The sequence below is a fragment of the Leucopleurus acutus genome, assembly GCF_964270905.1.
Source record: "Leucopleurus acutus genome assembly, chromosome: 1".
Taxonomy (NCBI): domain Eukaryota; kingdom Metazoa; phylum Chordata; class Mammalia; order Artiodactyla; family Delphinidae; genus Leucopleurus; species Leucopleurus acutus.
In genome coordinates, this window is record NC_139142.1 from 66,950,932 (window position 1) to 66,974,135 (window position 23,204).

Below are 23,204 nucleotides of genomic sequence, written 5' to 3' on the forward strand. Positions count from 1 at the left end.
ATGCTTTGTATGGATTATTCGAAACATTGTAGTTTGGAATATATGTATGTATTATATTGGACTAGAATGCCTCTCCATTAGTACAGTTATTTTGTGCATGCAGAATCAATGTGACGGAAGGTGCATGAATATTTTCATCAATAAAATGACACTGACCTTTCTAGCTTGCACTTTTATGAGTAGTTCGCATGTAATTCATTCATTTGCTTTTATGATGCTGGCTGAATAATTTTTTATTAACATTTTTATAAAGATGCAGTGATCTATTTTTGTATAACATTAGATTTCTAATGTCAGTCCATTGTAAGAATATCAGTTATTGAAAGAATAATAACCTTCAAATTTGTGATTCATAGAAATGAAGCACCATTTAACTTTTGTTAGTGGTATTAAATGTTTAGAAACTTACTAGATGAGCTTTTAGAGTTTGAGTTGTGAATACCAAAACTGAGACTGCACCTTTAAAGTACTTTGAATATATGCTATTAGTACATTTTTATTATGATTATATAAAGCTATAACAGTTTACTGCCAACAGCTTGCATTGCCAACTGCTGATTTTTTTTCTTTTAATAATATGCTGCATGTAGATAAAGATGACCTCTCCCCAACTACTGAGGTTTGGGATGTAGACCAGGGACTAATAAGTAAACTGAAGGAACAGTACAAGAAGGAACGAAAGGGGAAGAAAGGGGTAAAGAGTAAGTGCAGATTCTATTATAATTTTTGTATACCAATCTTTGAGAAAAAAAAAATTCTTCAGTTCTGATTTTTTTGTCTACTTCTTTTTGTTTTATAAAGGGGGCAACTAACTTTAAACTTTGTCTGTTGTATAATTGAAATTTATTTGAATGTAATTTAGGTTGTGTTATTGATCAAGTGGGAAATCATTTTAAATATGTGGATAAGGATGAAGGAAGAATTTCAGGGTTTTTGTCTGTATTTTAAGCTTTAAAAAGTTTACCAAACTGTAAGGAATATTGGCCTTGTGATGAAAAATAATAGAAATCTGTTCAAAAGGAAGAAAGTATAACTTTCTGTATTGTTGATACATAGGGTATTACTGCTATAACCAGCTCATGTCCAGGTTACATTTCTTAGTTTCAGAATTCCAAAATACAGTGAATAGGAAAGCCCTTTCCATAGTTTGTGCTTTCTGGCCTTAATCCAACCACAAACAACAACAGTAGCAAAAAAAGCTCTCCTAGGCAGTATTTTCTTGGCTACTCTGATGGAGTAAGGCCAGAGGAGAGGGTAGTGGTGGCAGTAGGGTTTGTTTGGTCAATCACTGAGTGTCTTTGGGTACCTCAGTGTATTTTTCACTGTTAATATCCTGACCAATGAATGTATTGTAAAAGTATAAATTTAGCTACAGCACATCTCAAAGAAGTAATTTATTTCCATTTTGTGAATCAAGCTTAAGAACAGTCGCATGAAAATCATCTTCAGACCTATGAGTATTAAATGGAGAAACTGAAGTTTAGTTTTGGGGAACTTTATTTTGAACTGGCCATTGAATCCTGCCAGTCTAAATTTTTTGACTGTGTGTAGGAGAAAACAGTAGACTTCAATGGCAAAAACCATGTAGGCATTCTTCCATATTCCTTTCTCTGGTGACAAATATATTAATTTATGAAATGGCAGTTGCAGTGGAAAAGGGTGTAAGTTTTCTTCAGTGAAGCAGTTTTTGAATGGTTTAATTTATTGTGGAGGTAAATAAGGAATTTGGGAGATTTTACGTGTTATGCACTTTTATAACCTTATGCTTATTTATGTTATTGCATGTGAATAAAAAGATAAATTGTTCTCTAAGAAGTTTCATATTTTATGTTGAACTGCTTACCATATTTAAAAATGTTTAATGCTGGGCAGGGACTGTGTTCAGCTCTAACATCACTTACCTATATAATTAATGCATGTTGAGTATAAAAGTACTTTTGCATGATTGGCCATTTTAATATAGACACAATGACATTAGAATTTTAGGGTTTAGATCTTTTTTTTTAAGAAATAGTTTATTTGAATATTAGATTACTTATTTTCTGTATGTTATTCATAAACTGACTTACCTGCTGAAGATTTCTTTAGAAAATGCTAGGTAGTATTGCTTTTAATTTAAAATACTAGATACTCCATTTTTTCCCTGATAGAATGTGTTTAGATCTATACACATTTTTTTTTCTTTTTAACAAATTGAAGATTTGTGGCAACCCTGTATTGTTTTTTAGCAATAGAGTATTTTAAATTAAAGTATGTACATTTTTTAGAGACATAATTCTGTGCACACTTAATACAGTACAGTGTAGTGTACACATAACTTTTATATGCACCAGGAAACCAGAAAATTCATGTGACTCGCTTTATTGTGATATTTGCTTTATTGCAGTGGTCTGGAACTGAACCCTCAATATATCCAAGATATGCCTGTACCTTTTTGAGGTTTAGAAAGAAGATATAAGTCAACTTAAGGTTTTTTAGTTGTAGGTTTTACATTTTTCTAAAAAATGTTTTTTATTGAAAAAAATACCTGTTTAAGAACTATTAGAAACAGATGAACTGAAACTAAAGTCTAAAATCCCCATAAAATTGTAATTTAATTAATTTTCTTTAGTAGGATCATAATATGCAGTTTTGTTATTTGCCTACTTAGCTAACAGTTCACAGAAAATACCATTTCATGTCAATAAATATTCCACTGTATAACGTTTTCCAATTTCTTTATACCAAGCTACCCTGTTGTCAAGCAGAATATTGCAGAACCTAATATGTGAAATGGGTGAAAGGGAACTACTGTGATTAAATCAGGATCTGGAGACCTCACAGCCATGCCCTGAGGCTCTCATGTCTCAATTTTATTACCAAAATGTGTACTGTGTTATTCAACCAGTCCCCTTTAATTTTGATTTTGTATCTGTTTTCTCAAAAAAAAAAAACAAAACTAACTTTATATAGCCATAAAAATAGAACATACTTATGATTCAAACAATACAAGTAGTATGTAGAGACACAAAAAAGTAAAAATCACCTTCAGTCCTACAACTCAGATATTAATATTTGGCATATATTCTTCCAACTTTTTCTAAATGTCTTTATACATAAACCTCCTTTAACAATTTCCAACAAGAATATCATATTGTTTTTAATTCATTTTTTTGTAATTTTCATAGTCATCTAAATAAAATATAATTTTAGTGGTTATATAGTATTGCATTTTGTGAATTTAACCTAGCCTCCATTAGTTAATCCTTCAGATTGTTTCTCATTTTTACTGTTTTTATAAACACCAGTGCTTTTAAATTTACCCATGTATGTAGATATAAAGATGAGGTTTCCAACACTGTCTCAGGAGTGAATAATTAGGAAATAATAATTATGTTTCTCTTTACACTTCCTTTGTGAATTAGTTAAATAAACACTTTTTGCTCTTTAATATAGAGTTCACCTTGAAAATGTTGGCTCTGAATCCCTGCCATGGAAATAATTTTTTTTTTAATTGATGGATAATAAACTTAGGTCTTAATCCAGGTAGAACATCATGTTAATGCTAAGATACAATTTTACATGAAAAGATAATTCATGAATTTCCTTAGCATTCTTATTATCTATTTTTGTTGGGTTTTCTTCTGATATTTTTGCAGATGTGGCTTTGTATAAGTTAGAATAATTCATAAACTTTAGCCTTTTCTTTTTTCTTTATTCCAAAATGTGAATGAATCACACCTGTTGGATCATAGCACTAAGTTTCTACAGAGTTTTTTCCAGCTTCTTAAAGGGAAGAAAATTATTTGCTAACTTTACCATATGAAATCAGATATAATCCAATCTAAATGCCTTTTTTTTTTAAATGGGAAAAAAAGTGGTGAGAATGCCAACTGTTTAACTTTGTAAAGACTCAACCATGATTTGACTATTAAAAATGGAAAGACTTCTAAAATCAAGAGGCAGGAAGCTAATGTTTATCTATCTTCCAGTTTGTTCACTCCATTTCACCCTTCATTTTTCCCACCTAAGGCAAAAGAAAATAAAAGTGACATCCTTGCCTTGGACTGTAGATACAATTCAGTATTAATTTTCTTTTTCTTTTTCTTACTTTTTCTATTAGTATTTCTAAGAGTCAACACCATGAAACTAAAGAGACTTGATACAGTTATTTTGGTCTTAAGCTTCAGAAGGGTTAAGCTTCCTTTTCCTTGTAACTTTTTATTTTGACATAACTTCAGACTTAAGGAAAAGTTGCAAGAATAGGGTAAAGAATTCCATGCACTTTCACAGTTTCTTTAAATGTTAACATTTTACTACATTTGCTTTATCCCTTCTCTCTTTAAATATGTACCTTTATTATTTTGAACAGTTCAGAAAACTGAGTAAGTAGTAGACATGTTGCTCCTTAGATACCTTAGCGCATGTTACTTGAGCACAAACACATTCTCCTATATGACCACAGTACAATGAGGAAAATCAGGGAATTAAGTGATATAATACTATTATCTAATCTAAAACTCTGTTTTCTGTAATCTTTAAATAATTTCTAAGCTTTCTGTAATTGGGAAAGGGAGTGGGGGGGGTTCTGAATTAATCTTTTGTCAAAATCTTGGTTTGATAGGATTTTTCTAGCTTTCTATGGTCTCCTTTTTTGCAGTATTTTATGTCTCAGTAAAAACATGTAAATCAATAACAAAAATCACACTGTGTATAGCAACTGAAGTAAGGGTAAAGCATCTGAAATTTAGAACCTTTATTTAGAATATGAAGGAGGAGGGTAAAAATCTTTTAAGACTTTGGTATTTGTTTTGGTTTTTCAACATGGAAAGTTTAAATTGTGGATTGTAATATGTTTTCCTTTAATAGTCTTATTCTTGCTTATTGTTATTCCTATGCTGTTTTATACTTATAAAATTGAGGCTTATAAAGAAGATTAGATTATTTCGTGTCCTTTCTTCAAAAGATTTGTGTTTCAAAGATTCACATATAAATGAGCATCCCTGGATCATTTTCTAGTTTTCCTTTTTTAAAAAAAGTTTCATATTAGTATTTGTCATTTGCTATTCCAGATTCAGGATGACAGACTGTCAAGAGGGAATATAATATTTTTGTAAATTGTGACTTAAGTCCAATCATCTATATATTGGGCATTTTAGAACATTTAAGGTGAAATTATTATTTTGTAGCAATAACTTTCAGTAAGCCTATAAAAGCACCTTGGCACATACTATAAAATGACTGTGATGATTAACCTGCTTCTGTTTTGGAGAGAGTCCATAAAACTGTTCACTATTCTCTTGCATCAAATCAAAGACGAACAGTTGTTTCATAGTTAAGGGATATTATTTTCAGCTAAGAAACGCAGTTGTTTTATATTTCTGGCTTCAATTTCACACTTCTAAAACAGACCACTCTTCAACTCAGGTTTCTTTCTCTTTTTTTTCTCCCCCAAGAAAATAATTCAGGTATTTTGACAAGGGGGAGAAAGTATTTTGATGCTCTTTCAGTGAGGACACATTTTTAAACTGCAGAATCACTTTGCAGCTGAACTATTTTTTCCTTAATATTATGATGTCATTTTTTTAAGATGACATTTGTCATGTCAAAGCTTTCTTTTAATTAAGATGATAGAAAATACAACAGATCAAGCAAACATGACATAACTAAATCTTATTCTAAAATAAACTTATCTTTTCCAGATTGCCTGCTAAACATTTGGTTTCACTTCAGAATATAAGGCTGATTAACAAAGGGATAACAGTAGATTGAGAAAGGGAAAACAGTAGATTCAGTTAAAAAAAAAAAATTACTGTTTTACTTAATAGAGTCATGGAAAGATAGATTTCATGTCATGAGTGTGTATGTTTGTGAGTGAATTTAAAAACACTAACACACACACACAAAAAATAAAAACACTAACAGCAGTTGTCAGTCCATAGTTTGGCTTACACATGACATACTGTTTTTCGTTTTCCTAGAATCTGTTTAGATGATTGTGCTTTTTTTTTTTTTGATTGTGCATTTGTATAGACTTGATGGTCGTGGTTAAGAGATAGATGGGTTGTTTTATTATTCATAGTGGTGAAAGGACAGTTTTTCTTGGTGTTACAATTAGAAAGAGTATTTCTTCTATAGATTAGAGTAATAATTGAGAATCAACTTTTGTTTAATTAATACCTAATGAGTCTTCAATTATGCCATTGAATATTTTTATAATATTATGTATAACATTCTATTACACTAATATGATTACAATTTTCTCATTATTGCTAATCAGACTTCAAATTTTTTATTTGAAATTGCATTTCATTACAATTACTGAATTTAGAATACAGGATAGATTTAGAAAGAGAATGAAAGAGCATTAAATGTAGTTAGTTGAAAGATGTTCTACAAAGTAGGTGCTAGATAGGACTGTTACATCTGGTTAAGAAATCTGCTTTCATCTTTTAGCAGTTTTTGAGAAACTAGAATTAAAGCAGGGACATTCCTATCTTTCCTAAACTTGCCACTGTGCCAAACAGAAACTAATGTTTGGCTATAGTATGCAAGCCAAAAAAAGTAATAATTATATAATTTGGGATCCTCAGTTTAAACATTAATTAACTTTCATGTTGTCTCCTGCTTTCCTTTTCTTCCATATTTCCCAGTCCATGTGTTCAGGAAGATATGACTTACCTGTAATGATAAAACTTTTTCTTGTCTTTATTATATTTAGCTATCATATGATGAAATTATTTATAAGTAATATCTAATAAAGTCAAATTTATGGTATACATAAGTATGATAAGAGTGAGCAGAGAAAGATCAACAAAGGCTCACAGAGGAGATGGAAGTATGTGCAGGAAGTAGTCTTACCTTTCTAAGGGATAGGTAAGGACAGATATGACAAAATATGGTAGAAAGAACCTTGGTGAATATTGATACTATAGGGAAACTGCTCTGATTTGAAAATTAGGGAGATTTGTATTGTGGAGCACTGAAAGATGAGATTGGTTAGGAAAATAGGATCAGCGCATATGAAGCACATATAGGGTTAAGTACAAGATTTTAGTTAGCTTTGATTCAAAGAGTGTTGAAGTGCTGTTTGTGGTTTCAGAGTAAGGAATGATATGATAAATGTGATAATTTTGGAAAACTAATCTAGCTGTAGTATTCAAATTTGATTAAAGACAAATGGAGCTGGAAGAGAGGAAAACCAATTAGGAACCTTCTGCAGTAATTCATAAGAATGCAAGCTTTGACTAGAATAAAGTCAATAGCAAGAAAGAGATTAATCTGAAGAATATTTTTTTATAATATGTTTTATTTATTTTTAATTTTTTAAATTTACTTTTGGCTGCATTGGGTCTTCGTTGCTGTGCGCGGGCTTTCTCTAGTTGCGGCGAGCAGGGGCTACTCTTTGTTGCAGTGCACGGGCTTCTCGTTGCGGTGGCTTCTCTTGCTGCGGAGCACAGGCTCTAGGCACACAGGCTCAGTAGTTGTGGCTCACGGGTCCTAGAGTGCACGGGCTTTAGTAGTTGCGACGCATGGGCTCAGTAGTTGTGGCTTGCGCGCTCTAGGGTGCGCAGGCTTCAGTAGTTGTTATGTGCAGGCTTAGTTGCTCTGCAGCATGTGGCATCTTCCTAGACCAGGGATCGAACCTGTGTCCCCTGCGTCGGCAGGCGGATTCTTAACCACTGTGCCACCAGGGAAGTCCCTGAAGAATAGTTTAAAGGAGGATTCTATTTAAAAACAGATCTCCCCCCTCTCCTCATTTATAAGTTGAAAAGGAATTCTTAATGTGTGGGTGCAGGGCTTCCCTGCACTATGGAGCCCGTGAGCCACAATTACTGAGCCCGCGTGCCACAACTGCTGAAGCCCACTTGCCTAGAGCCCATGCTCCGCATCAAGAGAAGCCACCACAATGAGAAGCTCGCACACTGCAACAAAGAGTAGCCCCTGCTCGCCGCAACTAGAGAAAGCCCACAAACGGCAATGAAGACCCAACACAGCCAAAAATATAAATTAAAAAAAAAGAAAGAAAGAAAGAAAAAAGATGTGGTTGCAGAATTTTAAGAACAGAAATCAAGTCAATGATGTTGGTACTCATAAGTGGGAAAGTTATAAAGGAGAGCTATTTTGTGAGAAAGGATAACATTCATCTTCTTTCATGTTGAATTTCACTGATGGTTAGATATCCAGTTGGCAGTTTTTCATTTATTAGAGAATTTGTTTACAGTCACTTCATTGTCGGGGAAAATCCTCAGATAATAACTGAGTTTTCTCCATTATAATTACTTTAGGAAATTCAGACTACTTGACATTTTGCATACAGTAGAGTTGCTCAAGCGTTTCTAAGAAGCTAGGGATTACTGTGAAATAGAGTTAATAAATGTATAAGATTCCACCTATTTCCATTAAGCCTTATAATCTCACTATCTGGCATTCTGTTAGGGATACATAAATGAATGATAGTTCCTATAGAATTACTAATATTCTCATAGCCATAGTGAAATTTAATAATTATGTAGTCTAATTAGTCCATTAATGTTGACATTAGTAAATAAGGTCATAAAGTGTGGCCTTGGATTTGCCTATTTTAATTGTTTTCACTTTATATTGACTATAAAGCATTTTCTTTTGTCATTTCAAATTATTTTTTATGACATTCTTAAAACTATTTTCTTTCAAAATACATAAGAGAAATGATTCTCCTGTCATTTCTGAATTTCACAGTTTTAAAGAGATCCCACATTACTGTAGATGCTACTGAGTTTTGCATATTTGGGCCTGAATTATCCATGCAACAGCTGAAATTCTCTCCTTAAACTTATGGCCTATGACAATGTTGACTTTTTATACTATGATGAGAAACTAAGAGAGCTCATGGGTAAATCAGGTTTTTCAAATTTGGGAAAAGTGAAAAAACATTTTGAGGAAAATTGGAGTTGATTTGTTAATGACATATTTGTGTGAATATGGCAGGAAAATATCCACATAAACACAGGGAAAGTTAATTGTTTGTTGCACCCTCATAAAAATCATTTGTACTAATTTCTTTGTTAATGTTTTAAAATAATGGATTATGTTGGAAAAACTCATGTTTTATTCTTTACACTGTTAAATGGTAACTTAAACACCAAAATTTTTTGTTTTAATGGTACCTTCTGTGTCTGTGAGCTTAGAACTTTGGTTGTGTGACAGAAGACTCAATTTTATGTATATATGTATCTCCACAGAAATAGTGAATATCTTAAATATTTAAATTATTTGGGGGGGTTGGTATGGAAAATTGAAGACATCTTTGATTATTGGAGATTTTTATAACTGGAACTTCTTAAAAATAGCCTATTTTGTTAGTAAGTAGGTTTTTAAGGCTGCTAGCAAGTCAAGCGGTAGCTGTTACATGAACCTCTGCTGCTGACATTAATTTACAGGGGTCAACAGGACAAAATTCTACGACATGATAGCTGATCTGGGAGATGATGAGCTGCCCCTCATCCCTTCAGGATTCATAAATCAGTCTAGGTCAGCCTCTACTAGAACTGATCATGAAGGTGCAAGAGCAGAGGAAGGTACAAAATTTAGCTGTCATGTTTATTTACATTGCAGAAGACATTAATTCCAAATCACATCTCCTTAATATTATAAACTTGCTGCTGTTTTAAAATGATCAGTTTATATGATCTTCAGAGAAGGTGTTGGGCAAGCTCTTGGTGTAATTGTCCTAAGGGATTTTGAAATTTTTGGCTTCTGTGTCTTTATAATTTTTTTGTTTGTTTTTGGTGTTAGGTGGAGTTGTTTCATATATCATTTCAAAGTACCTTTCTGAACTGTGACTTTAGCTTACAGTTCTAGTAGCAGAGAAATAGTAGACTTGAAATAGTACATATGGAAAAGAACTATTTAGTCATTTTGTCATATTGCTTACATTTAGTAACTAATAATAACTGTCACTGATTAGGAGACAACTAAGTGCCAGAGATTGTGCTTGGAACTTTACATGTATTATTTCTCTCTCTATATATATAAAACAGTTGCCTGATATAATCATTTTAGAATAAGGCAACATCATTATTCTTTAACCTGGTGCCAGGTATATACTACTTGTAATGAATTTTCTAAAATTTGCCTAAATTAGAAATGTACAGGAAATGAAAATACTATTTAGGCATTTTTTTCCATAATTGATTTTAGCTGAAGGTATATAGATGTACTTGAGTAATTGATAAATCTAGGTCTAGATCATTATAATTGTAAGTAATGAGACTGAATTCTTACCAAAGGTTTATTGTGATATATAATACATATATATAAAGGATAGTCCATTATCTAATAATTTGGCATATAGATTGAATTTCACTGATATTTCTGCTTTTGCTCTATAAGGTAATTTGATAGCCCAGTCAAAAAATGTTGAATACATCTTATGCTCTTCTAAGGGTTCTCTACTAGTACATTTTCCTTAAAGTTAAATAATTTTGCATTTTTCCTTTACAGTCAATCATCTCTGCATGCATTTACCACTCATCATAATCTAGGGATATTTGAGGAAGGATAAAGAAAATCACTGAAATAATAAAACCAAAACAAAACATATTAAAGCATGAAAAGCAACAGGAAAAGTAAAAGTCTATTGATTTTTTTCCTAGATCTCTTTCCCACTGTTAAGCTATTTTCCTGTTTTACTTTAGGAAGTATTTTCTAAAATGCATATACCAGCTCCATTATTCTTCATTTTATGCATTTAGTAATGGTTTACCAAACAGTGCATAGGAAAACTTGCTAAAATTTTTGTAGTTAACACTGTACATAAACTGCAGATTTTACAGCTTAAGGCAAGGCCGTATTAGCAGGAATTAGGGACCCTTTTAAATGTTTCAAACCAATGACCTATAGAAAAAAACAGTCAAGACTCATGCTACACAAAAACCAATTTAGAACTTGTATGTATGTTTGTGTCTAATTGTGCTTTTTAAAGAAAAAAATGTAACTCAGTGATCTATTAATAGTGGAAGGTCTAGGGGGTGGGAAGATAAGCATAACATTATTACACTTTTTAAAGGGTAAATATTATTAGAATTTGTTACTAAAAAAGATTCAAGTTCAGCTTTGACTTAGAGCTAAGAAGGGAACATTAGAGTTCATAATCTCTTATTTTCTGTGGCCATCTCCAACTTTATGCATTCCTATTGAAGGCCATGTCATACCTCATTGTATAAAGAAAAAATATCTGTTTTCAAGGAGAGAAACTTATACGCATTACAACATTTCAGACAATTTTTAGTTAAGACTTAAGGTATACCATGTTGCCACTGGCATGGATGGAATCAGTTACTGAGCTGTGTTCTTTAGATTTGATAAAATTGAAGGAGATAGGAAGAGTTTGATATGTGAGCTACAGGTTTCCTTGGTCATTAGTGTCCATAAAAAAGGAGGATTAATTTAAAAAGTACACAAAGGACCTTGTTGTAAGACCTCGTTTTGTAGACCCTAAGATTTCCATAAAGAGAAATGCTAATATGATAATAGTTTTCTTAAATTGCTTGATGAAATCTTTTAGGCTATCTAATAAAAGGTATCATAATTTATATCATTAAAAACTGCTCCTTTTAATAATTTTTCTTTGAATTGCTAATAACATTTTTATGCTTATGTAATCATGTGCTATAGGTAATTATGTTAACATTAATAAAATGAATTTATAGAATAGAAATTAATTCCCTCTGCAAAGAGACAAGGGCAGATAAATTGAGTATTTATTATGATTGCTATATGCCACAGTAATGGGTGATTGTGGAAAGGAGAAATACAGCTTAAAAGATTTGTTTCACCGAGATGTATATGTAGTAAATGCTGAGTGAGCAGGATAGCTTGCTATATATAAATGGATATATGTGTATAGAGATAGAGAACTGTAGTTATGTGATTAATTAGAAATTGGTATACTTTTTATTTAATACAATTAATCTAAAACTCTAATAAAACTAGCTAATATTGCTTAGACACTTCCCTTCACATGCTCTTAAATTGGCCAGTAACTGATAAGAAATATCTCTGCAAAAAGAATATGTAATAATGCAGAATAATTAGTTACCATGTTAAAGTTACCAATACTTTATTGGGCATTTATCAAAAGTTCTGTTATTGAGTGTTTGTATAATTGTGAGTGGGAGGAATTGTGGCATTTTGTTCTAACTTGTCTTAGAAACAAATTCTGAGCTTAAAAGAAAAACATGTCCTTGTACTGGCTAAAAATGCTTTGAGAAAGTAATACCTAATGAATTTTATATAATTGTTCTTAAACATAATTTTAAACTATTGATTTTATAATTCTCAGCTGCTCTGGTATTACCAATAACTGCATACTAGATAGTGATAGGAAGGATCAGTGCTATAGATTATTTAGATTCAGTAGGTATAGTCATTATAAAATTAATTAAATACTACTATCCCTATGTGTATTTTCTTTCTGATTTACCCTATATCAGTTGCTGACACACAGCTTCATTTTAGAAATGTCATTCAGGACCCTATTTGAATCAAATTATATAGCTTACTTTGATATTACAGATTACTTTAATAAATAATAAGATATTCTAAGTAAGGATGAATTTTACTTTTGCCATAGTATATATCTAGGAGAAGTTGACTTGTATCTTCTCAGAATATTTTCAGTAGTATTAGTGATGACTGACAAGTTTTATGACATCTGTTATGTTTCCTATAGTGTATTAAATTTATATCATCATCTTTTATAGGAATTTTTCAAAATTGATAAATAGCTTGAATTTTTATGTTTCCCTTTTAAATTTGCTCATGGATTTTAAATATGTATTGATATGTTGAGTTGTTTTGTATTACAATGATTTATGTACTTTCCCCTTGTATTTTAAGATTAAAATTTTGCTTTCAAAGCATGTTTGAAATGATACGGAGAATTATTGCTTATACTATAACTGTAATAGCAAAATTTATAGTAGTGTAGTTATTCTAATTATGGCAGTGTTTGATTTTAATTGGTCCAAGTATCAGAAGTTTAAAGTGCTATCCATAGTCAGTATAGATTAGTTATTTTATTTTAGAAGTATAATGGTAAATAAAAGGGAAGTTAAAATAAAAAAACAGTCAAAGTTTGAAAGCTGGAAGCCATTCTGAAGATCACATACATTAACCTTTTGGGGAAAGAAAACGGACAGTGATGGTAGAACTGCCCTTTTCCTAGACCATTGCTGTTACTGAAGAAATCTGAGCAATTTAAGGCTTCACTTCAGTAAGCTGATACACTGTATTGTAGACTGGAAACTATTTACATGTGAATACTTATATTAATTTTTACCAGGGACTAGAATACCTAGCACTTTCAAGCAAATATGATAGAAAGCAAAAGGACTTAGCAACAACCTATTATGTTTTAAAAATACTATAATTATAGTTGTACCAAAGTGATAAGTGATGTAAATAGACAAAGCTTTTGTGCCCCACCTCCCACCCTGAAGTAATATATCTTAGTGCACATTTGATTTGTGGGAAATTATGTTCAGTTCCAAAATAAACACTTGTTTATTACTACACAGTAATAGGATTTTTTGAGTGGAAGAAATGAGGGAAGTGGGAAAAAAATTAATTATATTACTGAATATTGTAACTGTTAAGTGCTTACATTTCCCCCACAATATTGTCTTGTACTGTATGATTTTTCAGCATTTAAGAAGCGGTTTTGTTCTTTATAGCTGAACCAATAACGTTTCCATCTGGAGGAGGCAAGTCATTTATTATGGGTTCTGATGATGTTTTGTTAAGTGTACTGGGCCTTGGAGACCTTGCAGACTTGACGGTAACAAATGATGCAGACTATAGTTATGATGTAAGTGCAGTTTTATTTTTAATTTTTTAATGATTTAATAGAAGGCTCCTTATTTTTTGGAAACACTTATAAAACAGAATTAATGTCAAGGTGCATGGAAAAGATAAGTTTAAGTGTGACATTGTGTTTATTTGAAGTGACATGTAGTTTTTTTCTTATAACTACTTTCTTTGTGGTGTTTAAATTTTTTCTTAGGTATTGTGGTGGATTAGTTAGGAGTTTGGGGTGATTGATTACCTTAAAATATTGGTTGATAAATATCTACCTGAGTAGTCAACTCTCAATTACCTACTCAAATTAAGCCATATTTTGCTGTTAAGAGAAAAATAGGTAACCTGAATCACTTATTTGCCTTCAGGATAATTCTTAAAAAGCACGTTTTATTGTTGAACTTTTTTTTTAAAGGATAATGTTAGAGTTAGTTTGTCATTTCCTGAATATTTAGTCCTTCACTTGAGGGATGGGGAGAGGATGGAGAGGACGTGGGAAGGACAGTGTTAGAGGTGAAACTAGTCTTGGGTTAAATTTTTTATAGACAATAAACACTCAATCGAGAGTTAACTATACTTGCTTAGATTTTGTATTAGTGTATTTGCAGTTTTTCAGCAAATTAATTTTTTTCCTTTCATAACAAAGTCCTTTTTTCTACATTTTATACTTACGTTAGCATGCTTTTTTAGAGACATCAGCCTTGGTGGGCTGGATTATTCTCATTAATACTTTTAAAGTATATAAGCAACTAAATTCCAATAAACTTTTGACTACTTTAGAAGTGGTTTCACAGCCTGTCTTTACAGATGGAGAAATGAAGGTAAAAAGATTAACCTCTTATCAATATCAATAAAGTGTCTTTAGTTCAGACTTTTGGAAAGTACTTTAACTTGATTCCTTGAAAAATATCACATGCTGATTTTCTAAATGACAGCTGTATTGTTAATGTTGCACCCTTGGATTTTTAGTAGTAATTTATATAATTTTTATTGTTTTCATGTAAAGTATTGCAGCATGGTAGTTGTTTTGTTTTTGTTCTCATTTGATGTTTAATAGGACTTTGGGTTTACCCTGATGATTAGGTAAAACAGATTAAGGGACTCATTTGATCTAAGTATTTGAAAGCTAATGAAATTATTCTTCTTAGTTCTTATTAAATGATAAAGATTTGTTATAAAGTTTTTAAGGTATACTAAATTTCCGCTGGACATTTTATTTTAGCAAAGCAGTTTTGAATATATATTTTAAACACTCCAAAACAAACAAAAATTCCACATGCCTATCAGTTAACTACTTTTACCACTAAATATTGCACTCTTTCTTTTTAGTTGCCTGCCAATAAAGATGCCTTTCGAAAGACATGGAATCCCAAGTATACACTACGTAGCCATTTTGATGGAGTACGGGCATTAGCTTTTCATCCTGTAGAACCTGTGCTGGTTACTGCCTCTGAGGACCATACTCTGAAACTATGGAACTTGCAAAAAACAGTTCCTGCCAAAAAGCAAGTATTTTAATGTTAGCCTATTCTTTTTCCTTCCAAATTTGCTAATTATAAATAATTATTATTCTTTATAGTCCCATATCTTTTATGTACTCATTTGATCTTTCCTAATGACCCTTGTATATCAACCAATGATTTACCATTATTTATCTTCTCCCCCCCCCACCCTTTTTTTCCCCTTCTTTTAGGAGTGCCTCTTTAGATGTAGAGCCTATCTACACATTTAGGGCCCACATGTAAGTTTTATTGAATTAGGATTTAATTAACAACCATAGTTATTGTTAACTATTATTTATCAATTGTAAAACCTTATAATTTTCTCATAATGTTTGTTTTATGTTAGAAAAGACATACTGAACAATATTTCATTTGATTAATAATTGTATTAGTGAGAATATAATCAGTACTGTTCAAATGTACATGTTTACTTAAACAGTTTTAGATACGACATAAATTTAGAGAGAGGTTGGGGGGATGCAGATATGAGTTTCTTCTTAGGCTTTATAAGTAATTTCTTTCCTCTTTTCCTATAATAGTGGTCCTGTTCTATCATTAGCTATTAGTTCTAATGGAGAACAGTGTTTTAGTGGTGGTATTGATGCAACTATCCAGTGGTGGAATATGCCTAGTCCTAATGTGGATCCATATGATACATATGGTAAGTAAAAGTCTCAAGATGTCTTTTTTTTTTTTTTTTTTTTTTTTTTTTTTTTTTTGTGGTACGCGGGACTTTCACTGTTGTGGCCTCTCCCATTGCGGAGCGCAGGCTCCGGACGCGCAGACTCCGGACGCGCAGACTCTGGCCATGGCTCACGGGCCCAGCCGCTCTGCGGCATGTGGGATCTTCCCGGACCGGGGCACGAACCCGTGTCCCCTGCATCGGCAGGCGGACTCTCAACCACTGCGCCACCAGGGAAGGCTTCAAGATGTCTTTTTTAAAGTGAATGGGGCTGACAAAAATAATCACCTCAAATATTATAAGATTATTTAAATATGTATTAGTCTCTTCATTTAGTCCTTCCATTTACTAGTAATGTGCTTTTTATTAAAGAGAAAAATTAAGAAATATCATGCCATGAATATTTTAGCCTGCAAGTTGGTACTTCCTCTATGGTGTTCAAAAATTTAAAACTGTATTAATTCAAACATTAATTTCAGTACTAGTTACAGAAAGGAGAATAAAATTTAATATAGGGAATAATTTTTAAAACTTAAATACTTTATGTAGTTCAAAAAATATTTAGTGGGAGACGACAGAAACAAATTAGGGACATAAGGGAATATAAATCTGTCAACTTGAGGAACAAAAAATTCCTTAATTAAAAAAAAAAACGTTTATTCCCAAATGCCACTTTTAGAATCTGGCTAACAAATACCTGCACATGTATTCAAATATATTTACAAGGGCATTGTTTGTAATTATAAAAAATTAAAACAAAATGAACGTTTATTAGTATGAGAATGGTTAAATAGTTGTCTACTTAGTGGTTGGTTCATTTAAAAAGAATTTAAAGGACTTCCCTGGTGGTCCAGTGTTGAAGACTCTGCACTCCCAATGCTGGGGGCCTGGGTTTGATCCCTGGTCAGGGAACTAGATCCCACATGCCACAACTAAGAGTTCACATGCCACAACTAAAGATCCCACTCGCTGCAACAAAGATCCTGTGTGCCGCAACCAGCACAGCCAAATAAATGTTAATATTTTTTCAAAAAAGAATTTAAGAGCTCTTTGGTCTTTTTATTTAACACACACTTGGTGCCTAAATTTGCCAGATGTCAAGCATACAGCAAATAAGAATTAGTCTGATAGAAAAAATTAGACTTTAAACACAAACAAGGGGATGGATAGTTACAAATTGTGGTAAGTGGTATGAAGATACAGTACTATGAGAGAGAGTAACAGCCAAAGTCTTCTTTAGATATAGTCTAAAATAATCACATTCAAGCCAAAATCTGAAGAACAAAGTTAACTTTTAGTAAAGAGTTTTAAGCCAGGAAGCAAGTTGGAAATGTAGGGTTTAAAAAGATAACTCTGCCTGTTGCAAGGAGAATAGATTGGGGGTGGGAAGAGTGGAGAAAGGAATACCAATGTGAAGTTGTAAAGTTGTAACATAGTGATCTGGTAGACTAGGTGAGAGATGATGTTGCCAAGATTAGAGTGGGTAGTAGAGCAGTTGGAGAGAAATAGATTTAAGACATACTGGGGAGATAGGGTAGAACAGACAGAATCTATTGATAAATTGGGTTGAGTGGATATAGTGATGGATGAGTGACTCTTGTTTATTTTTTAACAGCTTTATTGAAGTATAATTCACATATGATAAGATTCACCCTTTTGAAGTGCACAGTTCAGTAGTTTTTACCATATTCACAGGGTTGTGCAATCATTACCACTATCTAATTCAGAACTTTTTCATTACCACACCTGCATTTTTGACATGAGCAACTGTGTGTACGATGGTAGCATATTGAATGGGAACAAAACAGGTGTGAGAAGATAAAGGATGCTGAGTTTGGGGTTTTATGCATGTTAAGAGATGGCAATATCAAGTAGGTACCATCAGTGCCAAGATGAGAATGGGTGGCATTACATAGGGAGAATGTGTTGTATAGGGTAGGAAGAGAAGGCAAAATCCTGAGGAGCTCTGACATGGCAGGTGGGGTGGCTAGAGCAAGAGAGCCAACCAAAAAAACTAAGAAGGCATGGCCTGTGAGGTAGGAGGGTGTCCAGGAAAATGTGGAATCATGCAAGCATACCATTTTGAGAAGAAATGGTATGCACTTTCAAATGTTGCTTAGAGGTCTAATAATATAAAGATAGGAAGGTTCTTTTTTATAAGTAACAAATAGATGTCCAGGTTTGGGCCAGACAGAGGTTGGATGTTGGGGCTAAGACCAAAAGGTAAAGGGACCTCTGGATGACCTTTCAAGGTACACTCTATGGATGAAAAGGCACTGTGATGAGAAGAAGGGAAAGGAGGAAGGAAGGAAGGGAAATGTTATTAAATTTGATAGAATAGACTTTGTCATTGGTGATTTTAGCAAGGGTTGTTTTGGTGTGGTGATGGTATTGGAGTGATTTAGAGAGTAAATGGGAGGTAAGAAAGCACATTTACTCAATATGGTTTTCTATTATTTGGTGGAAGGGTGGTGTAAGGTTTGTTTATTAGGTTGAGAGATTTTGGAGCATATTCGTTTGCTGTGGTAATGATCCCAGGGAGGAGGATAATCTGTGTAGTAGAAAAACTAAACATGAAAGCAAGTTAGTGTGTTGAATGGAATCCATAATACCTGGTGGAATTAGCCTTTTGAGGGAAGGAGGATAATTCCTTAGTTGTATCTGGAAACACGGAGAAGATGGTTTTAGATACAAGGAGATTTATAGGTTGGGTGACAGAAAGGTAGGGGAAAAGTTTCTATTTCAACTCTGTATTTCCCCAGTGAAGTATGAGAGAGAATCATTCATGAGTAAGGGAGGTTACGAACTGTGAGTATTGCAGAGATGATGAGAAATATCTGTGGAAAGTGGGAATTTAGTAGAGAAACAGGATTGTAGGACAAATGATGTTCAATGTTATTAGCCCCCATTGTCTATCAGATGTGGATAAGTAAAATGTAGTATATCCATACACTGGAATATTATTTGGCAATAAAAGGAAATGAATCACTGATACATGCTACAACGTGGATGAACCTTGAAAACATTATGCTAAGTGAAAGAAGTCACAAAAAGCTATTTGTGTAAAATGTCCAGAATAGGCAAATTTATAGAAGCAAAGTAGAATAATGGTTGCCTAGGGCTGCAGAAAGGCAGAGAGGAAGATTGGGGGGAAATAGCCAACAAGCAATGAAGGTGTCCTAATGTTGATGTGGTGATGATTGCACAACTTGTTGAATATACTAAAAACCATTTAACTGACACTTTAAATTGGTGGTTTCTATGGCATGGGAGTTACATCTCCATAATGCTGTTTTTGTTTGGTTTTTTTAAGTGTGTGTTCCTTTTAGAAAATTGCAAAAATATAGGAAAGTATTGGAAAGGGAAATAAAAATAACCCATAACTCCACAACATAGAGATGGCTATGTGCACTTTGGTTTATCTTATTATGACTGTATGTGTAGTCTTTATACTTAATTATGTAGTAAGTTATCTTTATATACAAAAGCATTTTTTTAAAACTTCTTTCAGCTAACTTTTATTTGTTTCTTTTGTTACAGAGCCAAATGTTCTAGCTGGCACTTTAGTTGCTCATACAGATGCTGTCTGGGGTCTTGCTTATAGTGGCATAAAAAATCAATTACTGTCATGTTCAGCAGATGGCACTGTTAGATTATGGAATCCACAAGAAAAATTGCCATGTATTTGCACTTACAATGGAGACAAGGGTGAGTAAATTTTGCCTCTTTGAAAAAAGTTAATTTTTTAAAAATTTGGAAGATAAAAAAGACAAAGTAGTTGATTTACTATTTCCTGACTGCTTAAAGAGATAATTGAAAAAAATTTATAAAACTGTGATAATCTTTTTTATTCCTAGTCATTTTTTTTATAAATAAGAAAGGTGCTTTGCAAGTATATCCTGTAGCTCAGTGCTTTTTTTGACCATTTTCAGGACATGTCCTATGTGAAGAATAGAATTATTTGTATGTGACAGTAGAGTAGACAAACGAGGCTACTTACAGGAACAGCAGGAGGCCCTCCACCAACTCCATCCAAGTGGCTGCTTACAAAGATTGAAGGGATCACAGTCTCAAGCATACCTATAAACCACATATGAGCACACTGGTTGAGAAGTCTAGCCATAATCATTGAAATAGCACCCTTAACTGGGAAGTCAAACTGAGTTACACAAGTAATTTTTTTAAATCATACCTTTTATTTTTACTAAAAATAATTTTTTGTTTTAAAACATTTTAGATGAACACTTATGCTTAATTTTGTTGGGTCTCTAGGTACCTTAGTGATTCTACTAATTTTTGAATTGCCTAAATAAGCTTTTGAGGTGAAAATTCATTTAGATAATTTGTTTCTTGCTTCATCCAGGTAACTAATTGCTTACTCCAGATTTCACGTAGTTGTGCATTGATCTGGACAGTTGAATTTAATATGTTAAAGAGCAAAATTGCTGCTTGGGACACTTTAGGATAGTACTGCATCAGTGCATTCCAAAGTCCAAACCTTCATTTTCACAGATCCAAAAATTTGACTTGTATTAGCTATTTGGTAAGGCTTACCAGTCTCAGACAGGTGAACAGTTTCCCAAGACAGTGATGTGAGAATGCTATTTTATCACTTTACAGGAAGAAATAAAATTGCAAGTGGGCCAGTAAACTAACCTAGGTTTTTTTTTCTCTCTCAGAAGAAAATGCATAGGAGAACAATAACTTTTGTATATATCTACTCTTACTTTAAGAGCCTTCTAGCTATATTTTTCTTATAATGTTATAAAAACTCCTAATAATTGAGGAAAAGTTACCCATTATATCTTACCATCCTAACATAATTGCTTTCTTTTTCATTATTAACATTATTTCAAGAATATTCAAATTCCTTTTTCTTACTAGAAAATCAGAGATTTCTAAATTATTGTGTTTACACTGTGTCTCTTTGTGCTCCTTTCAGAGCATGGAATACCTACATCGGTTGACTTTATAGGCTGTGATCCAGCTCATATGGTGACTTCTTTCAACACTGGTAGTACAGTAATTTATGATTTAGAAACATCACAGTCATTGGTGATGCTTTCATCACAGATAGATTCTGGTAAGTTTTCTGGTAAGGTTGGAACCTTAAAAAGGATTATTTCACAATAGATGGGTAACCTTTCAATTTTTATATTTTGACTGTATTTAGGATGGAAAAATAATTACTTTCACTGTATACTTATTATTTCTGCTGTTTCCTCAAATTATGCTTAAAAGCTTGGGTGAATATGTGGGGACAGAGAAGTGAGTAGAGCAATGTAAAGGTAAAAGAAAGCAAGTGAAATAATTAAGTTTTTAATGAAGATACATGTGAAAGTAGAGAAAATATAATGAACCAAATGAACTCATCATCCAGCTCCATTAATTATGTGTAAATGGCCAAGGTTGTAAGTATAGGATGTGTATGTATTTTACAGTTTATTCAAATAGGGATCCAAATAAGGCCCATGCATTGTGATTGGTTGATAAGTCTCTCAGGTCTCTTTTCATCTGTAGGTTCTCCCTCCATCTCTTTTATTTTCCTTGCATTTTTTAATTGAAGAAATTAGGTAGTCTGTCCTATAGTTTCCCATAGTTTGGATTTTGCCAGTTACGTCCTTGTGGTATCATTTAATGCGCTCCTCTATTCACTTTATTTCCTGTAAATTGTTTGTGGATCTAGAGGCTTATTCAAATTCAGGTTCAAGGTTTTTATTTGTCTTCATTTTAAAGTTTATAAGTGTTTTTCGCAAGATTATTTCATAGTAATCTGAACTTTTTTCAGAAGTAAATATTGTCTGGTTTATCTTTTTCTTATGTTTCCATTCATTGCTTGGGTCCATTAATTCATTAACTGCTGAAAAATTATTTTCTAATTTTGTCATTTCTTCTCCATTATTAGCTAGAATGCTTCTATAAAAAGGAACACCTCTCATCAGTAATTTGGTTACCTGGAGTTAGTAGTTATAAAGGAAAAGCAAGATAAATGATTGCTTTAAAATGATGAGGTAGTTCCCTAGCATCCTCCAAAGGTGACCAGTGAGTCTTTTGGGTATTGTTTGGTTTTATTATCATTATAATCTTTCTTGGATATAAATGTATTTTATGTATTTCAGTCTGTTGCAGGTATTATCTTTATTGCTACTCCGATTATTTCATCTTTGGCCAGTGAGAGCTTATTCAACTTGGCTTCTGAGTCCTCCTTTTGACATGACCCTGTTAGTTGTTGATGGTTTTCTTGCCTTCTGAGATGACAAGGTGTTCTAGGTTCATCTTGTTCACTTTGCACCCCAGATCTGAAATCAGCCATTTCTCTAAGGAGCCATGGTTTCTTTTAGTGGAAAATGGCATTTAGAGACTACAAGATAGGTGCTGTGCTATTGAGTCAGTCCCCATGGCTTTCATGTCTCTTGAGTTGGTCATTGGTTTAGACTTTTTCAGTGGACAGAGCTAGAAATACATTTTTAATAAAGAAAAAGACTGATAAATTTATACAAATACTTCCAATTCTAATTCAGATTTATCTCATTGATTTCATATCTTTATCTCATTGATTTCATATCTTTATCTCATTTTAACAATGTTGAAACTCTTGGTTCTCAGCAAAATCATCATAATTTCTTGTTTGATTTATCTCACAGTACAGATACAGTCATCTCAGAATAATAATAACAACACCACCAACAGTATCATTACTGATAATAGGGTATAGTCTACTAGTGTGGGACAGTCTAATTACTGTGCTTTAAAATGTCACTTGAAGTAGTTCATTTCTTTGTGCTTATACTGCCGATTGGATATATGGTTAAGTTCATTTAATTTTATCGTTAAGTTTCATTTGTTTGATTTTTCATGACTGCTCTTTTAAAAGTCATTTTATAATTATAGAAAACATTTAAATGGTTCCATGGTCAAATCTCAAACCACATTATACCCAAAGTGTCTTTTCAACCCAAGTCCCCTTCTTCCTCTTACATAGATTATTTTTTTCAATGTGTTTAAGTTCAGTTAAGAGTTCTTGTATACATGTAGAATGATTGATTTACTTAGTCTAATAAATGTTGACAATATTTTCCCTTTTTTAAAAATAATTTATCTATTTGGCTGCCTCAGGTCTTAGTTGCGGCATGTGGGATCTTTCATTGCAGCGCACAGGCTCTTCCTTGCAGCGCGCAGGCTTAGTTGCCTCATGGCAT

At 32.7% G+C, this 23,204-nt stretch overlaps 1 protein-coding gene across 4 annotated transcripts in view; it reads left to right on the plus strand.

Moving 5' to 3' along the window:
• Positions 1–23,204, plus strand: part of STRN3 (striatin 3) — a 113,875-nt gene that overhangs the window by 82,036 nt on the left and 8,635 nt on the right. For 2 of the 4 annotated variants that reach the window (XM_082838368.1, XM_082838369.1), the window contains exons 8-14: positions 591–701; positions 13,698–13,831; positions 15,151–15,326; positions 15,515–15,562; positions 15,863–15,984; positions 19,546–19,713; positions 20,948–21,088. In XM_082838368.1, coding sequence (XP_082694494.1) covers positions 591–701; positions 13,698–13,831; positions 15,151–15,326; positions 15,515–15,562; positions 15,863–15,984; positions 19,546–19,713; positions 20,948–21,088 — 900 coding nt within the window. Of the gene's footprint in view, positions 1–590; positions 702–9,401; positions 9,540–13,697; positions 13,832–15,150; positions 15,327–15,514; positions 15,563–15,862; positions 15,985–19,545; positions 19,714–20,947; positions 21,089–23,204 lie in introns of all 4 variants that reach the window. The other 2 variants (XM_082838371.1, XM_082838370.1) reach the window with 2 other exon arrangements.